This window comes from Orbicella faveolata, unplaced genomic scaffold (genome assembly GCF_042242905.1).
Source record: "Orbicella faveolata isolate gen_17 unplaced genomic scaffold, um_ofav_v1 contig_2, whole genome shotgun sequence".
In the NCBI taxonomy this organism is placed as follows: domain Eukaryota; kingdom Metazoa; phylum Cnidaria; class Anthozoa; order Scleractinia; family Merulinidae; genus Orbicella; species Orbicella faveolata.
Window position 1 is genome coordinate 30131866 of NW_028301547.1, and position 6196 is coordinate 30138061.

Here is a 6196-nt window from a genome sequence, read left to right on the forward strand (position 1 = left end):
TTTACGGCTCTTGAATTTTACCAATATTTGGAGACTCACTGAGTTTAAGAGAAAACAATGAAATCGAAGAAAACTGATCAAAAATTGCAATTAAATCTCCAAAGGAGAGTAAACTGGGTGTTGCTCAAGCTCTATTTGTCCCTTAAAAGATACATTGACGGCTAAAAATAGTAGCATTGCGTCCTGGGCACCATAAGTGAGACCAAAATCCTTGATTTACACCCGTAAGCGACGACAAATCCCCATCTCAGGACGATGTACCCATTCACATGAATTCGAACTATTATTTTTGCGTTAACGTTAGGTTTAATGGAATTTTTGTTAACTTGATATTGTCAATAATGTTACTAAAATTTTCTATAAACAAGTAAAAACTAACGATATTGGTGCAATATTTATATTCGCTCTGTTTTATTTTTTCCCCCAGATTTTCCAGCTTTTAATGCTCCATAGATCATGATTTCTGAACCAGTTCAGGTTGTCATAATCGCAATACTTTCTATTCTTGCCATCGTCGACATCATTGGAAACTCCCTTGTTTGCGTTGTTACTACAAGGAATCAAGACATGAGGTAGGTCGATAATTAACAGTCTAAATAGATGGATGTAACTTTTATAAGTCAGTGGTGGATCTCGGGAGAGGGTGCAGGGGATGAGCACCCCCCACCCCTGAAATGACTGCGGCTTTCTAATGTAACTGGAATTCTCAGTTACGCCATTCCTTAGTGGTGCACCCCACCTAAGAAAAATCCTGGATCCGTTCCTGGTAGTATTTTTATAATCATATTTATGTATTTTAAATAAAGTCCGCATCCTTTTCATTGATCAAAAGCAAACGCGCCAAGTAACAATCTAAAGAGACAAACAAAAAAAAAAACAGAAAGTAAAAAAGAATCAATAGCCAACGCTTACAGCATTTCACTGGGTCGCACTTTTGTACCGGTTGTTGGGTTTCAAAAATCCATCGGTGTGTGTCCCGTGGGCAAGACTTAAAATTTCTTATTTTACCTCATATTTTGGGTGTCTTAGTCCTTATTAACAGCTATGTCACGCGCAATGTAGTGCTGTATATTATGAAATCCATGCCTTAGCACTGGAACTATACCTACCTTCTGATATTCCACAGGATTCCTTTCAACTATCTTCTAGTAAACCTGGCCGTGGCGGATATGATGGTGGCAATCTTTTTTTTGCCATTCCACATTTTTATCCACACGTTCACCCACCCAGATGGCGTCGCCGGTCGGGTTTTATGCAGTCTAGTAACAGGTGGAAGCTTCGCTTGGGTTGGAGGTGCCTGTTCCGCATTCACTCTGGTTGTTATCGCCATTGAACGATACTACGCCGTGAATTACCCTTACGGTAACAAAGGGAAACTTACTTATTCCAAACTGAAGGTGAAAAATGATACCTAAATTACTGAGTTGTTTTTAATGGTTCAGTAGATTGCGCTTGAAAGAAGTTTGAGAGCAATTCACATTATCATATTGTTGGGAAAAGACTGCCTCTTATATTCTTAATATGCATTATTTTTGTCCCCAAAACCGTCCAAGAAAGTGTTTTGATTGCGAAAGTAAGCTTGTAAGAAATTTTTATTTTTATTATTTTGATAATTTATTATTAAGAGGTTTATTTCATTATTGATTTATTCATTTTTTAATCTACCTCAAGGGGGTGGTAAATTGTTTTCTGATCGCGAACGACTGGGTACCATGCCTAAAAATAATTTGAGTAAGATCACCTCTCTTATGGATATTATTCATCCTCTTTGTGAGAGGGAATATCTATAGATGCTCATTATATTTTAGGTTATCATTCCCGCTTCTTGGATCTTTGCACTGATTATGGAAATGCCCGGATTCCTGAGTTCGGATTATGACGGGACTCTTTCCATTTGTACTTTGGTGTTTCCTGAAGAGTGGATGGGAAAAGCTTTCAGCGTGGTGTGGTTTTTGGTGTTTGGAGGTCTTCCCATACCATTAATGGCTGTTTTGTACTCCACGGTGGTGTACGATTTGTGGTTTACACGCAATCAACAACACGAACTTTCCTATCAACAACAGGTATGACCAGAGGTCGTTACACACTTATTTCATTTAACGTTATTAGCATCGCTTAAATGAGGCGAAGCATATTGAGAGGAATATAACAAAGCAAAATTCGCAACCCGGTGGGTTCAGTGCATCAGTGAGGGTCAAGATTCGCGTTTTACCAATTAGCTTGAGCCATGCGTTGAAAATACAAGACTAATGTAAGGATGAAATGACATGATTAACAACCCGACGCTGCATTTTTGTTTACTTTCAGGGGGTACTTAAAATACGGAAGCGCGTAACCTTGACCGCTGTTACCGTCAGCGTCATCTTCTCGATCTGTTGGATGACTGACGCAGTTATCTTCCTGTTAAGCTACCATAGTACCACCAGCAGCCCAAGTGATGTCACCTGGGCAATTGCTGCCGTGATGATCTTGTTCAATTCTGCCATCAATCCCTTCGTATATGCCCTGATCAACGAACGATTCAGGGAAAAGATCAAGAGATTGATACCCTACAGGTCTCGTTCTGCAAACCAAATTCAGGCTTCAGTAGAAGCCCCTCGCATCGATCAGGCCAATCGCACCATTCAGCCGCCTAGACAAATAGCCCAATAATGCTGCAAAGAGCTAGCGATATTGCGTTTTATCAACAGCATGTTATCACTATGTTTGAAATACTCGAGGAAACGTATTGAAAATCACTAAAGCACTGAAAAGCATCAGCACTGTCGCTCAAGAGAGATTTTACGTAGAAAACACGTCTCATACGCAAATGCGTATTGACTACCTTCACGCGAAAAATACCTACGATCTCAAGTTCTTCGACGAACCTTTCGACGTCAAAGGTTAACAAATTGCCACTGGAAACAGACCCAGTTAATCGTGACAACAACACGACTTTAACGTTAAAGCCTGGTACCCCAAACCTCCGTCGAGCCTTACTCAGCTGATAACCATAGCACAGTGTGATTCGACTTGAGTGCTTGATGGTTTGTTGACAAATGTCCAGGACATTCTCTGATTGGCCTGAAAGGTTCTGTTCTGATGTACGAATTAACAAGTTCTTAACAAGAGAATGCTCTGGAAATGTAACGTAAAAAAACTTGAAACACGTTTACCTTTATCGAGGAAAAGGTTGTTGTTATTCATCGTGTTAGATGCAATAATAAAGTGTATTATCGTTTGTCTCACGATGTAGTCACTTGAGATGTAGATCGAGATGTAAATCTACCGCCGTTTTACCTTATGTCCAAGGAGTTTCGGAGTCTCCGCCGCTGCTTAGAGCAACAAAGCATTCGCACCGTCTTTAAGTCCGACACGACACTTGGGTCACACTTAGTGCGACCAAAGGACACCGTCAACCCGGCTAAACAAGATGGTGTTGTCTATGGGATTCCCTGTGAGTGCGGCAATAGTCTACATCGGGGAAACAGGAAGATCTATGCAGCAGAGGATCACAAAACAGGACAGGGATATACGACTCGCCCGTACCCAGACCTCCGCCGTTTCTGAACACACCCACGAGACCGGCCACTATCCTATCTGGAATGAGGTCGAGTTTATTGATCGAGATCCTCAGTGGTACACACGTAGGGTCAAGGAAGCTATTCACATAAGACTTCACCCTAATAACATCAACAGGGATAGTGGAATTGAAATTCCTGAAGCATGGATTCCCACGATCAAAAAACACAACAACAAGAGAACGGTACAACAGCGGACCACTGAGGGAACAGCTACTCGCCGGAACGATGGAACAATAGGAGGATCGAAATGCACCAATCACAGCCGACCTTTGTGATATAAATGATACCGTGCAATCAGTCGACCATATTGTCTGAAGAAGACTAGCAGTAAGCAGTCGAAACGTCGCGATCTACATCTCAAGTGACTACATCGTGAGACAAAGGATAATACACTTTATTATTACGTTTTCTTTAATGAACGTAAAACTTTCTTTAAGTACTAGTAATATCTGCTTTACTCGAATATTTACATATTTGATTTTTTTCACTTATTTTTTTTCTTTTTTTGTGCATTGTTACTATTCAGTGCGCTATAAATATGATTAAAACAGTTTGTTATAATTGAAGCTGGGAATGACTTAATCTCAGTTCATTTTTATTCAACCATCTAAACGCAATATTATTTTGGGCCGGTGCCCAGGCACCAGTACTCGCTAAGTATGAACACAACTTAAGCCTCAGTTCCACGGGGCTTTATGGAGTGAGCTAGTAAAAAGTCCCGTAAAGGAAACCCATTAATTGATTTTCTCATGGTTATCATGGCTAGCGGTATTGTTCGTGGGCGCTTACGGACGACGAGGACATCGCGCATCATGGCGGCCATACTCTAGTTAATAAGTTGACCGAGACATGCAACCTTGGTTTACAGAGTAAATCTTTGATATTGGACATCCATGTTATGGTCAATTGACACCTCTCAAAACAAGGAATCCGCCGACCAGTGTCACGTGACCATCTCCCTGGCTCAAGTTTAGAGATCATCGTGGTCACGTGTTTTTTGAAGTTGACCTCTGCCCAGATACTGGTTTTTGAGTGGATCGCAGGTTCAAGTCTGGTAAACGTATTGTAATCAGGAGGTCCACTTTTACTACTACTAATAATAATAATAATAATGATAATAATAACAATAATAATAATAATAACTATAATAATAATAACAATAATAATAATAATAATAATAATAATAATTTAGCTACAAGTAACAGTATGTCTTCTTCATTCATTGGAATTTGAATTTGCTGACGAGATTCGTTCCATTCCTATGAATGACGAAGACATGCTGGTCTCCTATGACGTGACGGCATTTTTTACCAATGCACCTTTAAGGGCCCATTAACCGATTCATGCGCGCGCTCGCGCGCGTTGCTAAGGAGGTGAAATTTCACTTCCGGTCACTTACGTCAGCCTGAGGACTGAAAATGAAAACAACTCAAAAACTTGCAGATTCGCTTACATTTTAGATGTTTTTCTTTGTGTTTCGCAAAATGCAAAGTAAAACAAGTACAAGCAAAGACAAAATAGGAGAAAGACAGAGAAACAAGAGCAATAGAAAGAGAAAAACTAACTCCGTGTGGCTTTGTTTTATTTTGCCGAAGTGCGCTAGTAATGTAACTTGCGCACGCGCTGATAGGGTAACTTCCAATATATATCGGGCGCACTTCCGGTTTCTTTAAATGCTAAAGGAAACGCGGTTTTTCATTAAATCCAGCCTTTTCGACGAATTTCGATTAAAGCCAACGTTGGCAACATGGCTATGCATTTCTTTTTCGAAATCATGCTTTTTTCAGAAAATTACGAATTTTTCAATATTTCGAAATGCTTTCAAAATCTGATCTTTTAGAAATGAAACAAAATCGATGCATAGCGTAATGAGGATTTAAATTAAAATATTAAATCAATGAAAAAAATCCCGAGAAAGTAATTTGCCTGGGAGCCTTTGCATTTTTTCTGTATTAGTCACATGACCATGGGCGTGGCCTGATGACGTCATCACAAGTGTTGCTGATCAAGAAAAAGTTAAAACACATGAAATAACTCTGAGGTAACTAAAAATGACGAGGTTATATGAGAATGAATTTTCCCTAGCAACGGCTCGAAAAGATTGGTTAATGGGCCCTTAAGTGAGACTACTAACATCCTGGTCGACAAAGCCTTTACCAACGATTGGTTTAATCAAACCTATAACTTTAATCTTGAGAAAGAGGAACTTGAACCGTTTGTAAAAATTTCTTAAATGTTTTCAAGAAAAGTTTTTTCGCAAAAATACACTAAGTTAAAAATCGTTAAAAATAGAAATTACAAGTAATAATCGACCAAGGCTTTCCTAAATAAAACTCTGGAATGAAGGTTTCTTTAAACTTAAAGGCTTGACTAAATTTAAAAATTAGTTGACCGTGCAAATAGCACATTCCACAAAAAGATTAGTAATAATATTCTTTCCAGACTTTTCTATGAGTTAAAAGCGTTGTTACCGGCGCGGTATCCAAGTGAGCTCACCGTGCGAGTTAAGTTTGCTTTTACGACAAGATTGAGGATCATTTGCATTTGGAGATGTCAAAACGTCATCTGAAGTTGTCCAGTTGACATTTCATCTATCACAGTGCGTTGCCAACTACAACTTTTTTTCAACTGAA

At 39.3% G+C, this 6196-nt stretch overlaps 1 protein-coding gene across 1 annotated transcript; it reads left to right on the forward strand.

The window, feature by feature from the left end:
- The first annotated feature begins 439 nt into the window (after positions 1-439).
- On the forward strand, positions 440-2652 carry LOC110063931 (allatostatin-A receptor-like). The gene is made up of 4 exons (XM_089289371.1): positions 440-572; positions 1127-1397; positions 1809-2063; positions 2308-2652. Exons 1-4 carry the CDS (start codon positions 457-459, stop codon positions 2650-2652), a joined length of 987 nt encoding a protein of 328 aa, XP_089145497.1. The 5' UTR covers positions 440-456.
- Positions 2653-6196: the final 3544 nt, after the last annotated feature.

Excerpts from the sequence above, each read along its gene's own strand:
- LOC110063931 (XM_089289371.1), top strand. The coding sequence starts at position 457 with ATGATTTCTGAACCAGTTCAGGTTGTCATAATCGCAATACTTTCTATT. Across the intron at positions 1,398-1,808 it reads TTACTTATTCCAAACTGAAG|GTTATCATTCCCGCTTCTTG; the intron begins GTGAAAAATGAT and ends ATTATATTTTAG. Across the intron at positions 2,064-2,307 it reads AACTTTCCTATCAACAACAG|GGGGTACTTAAAATACGGAA; the intron begins GTATGACCAGAG and ends GTTTACTTTCAG.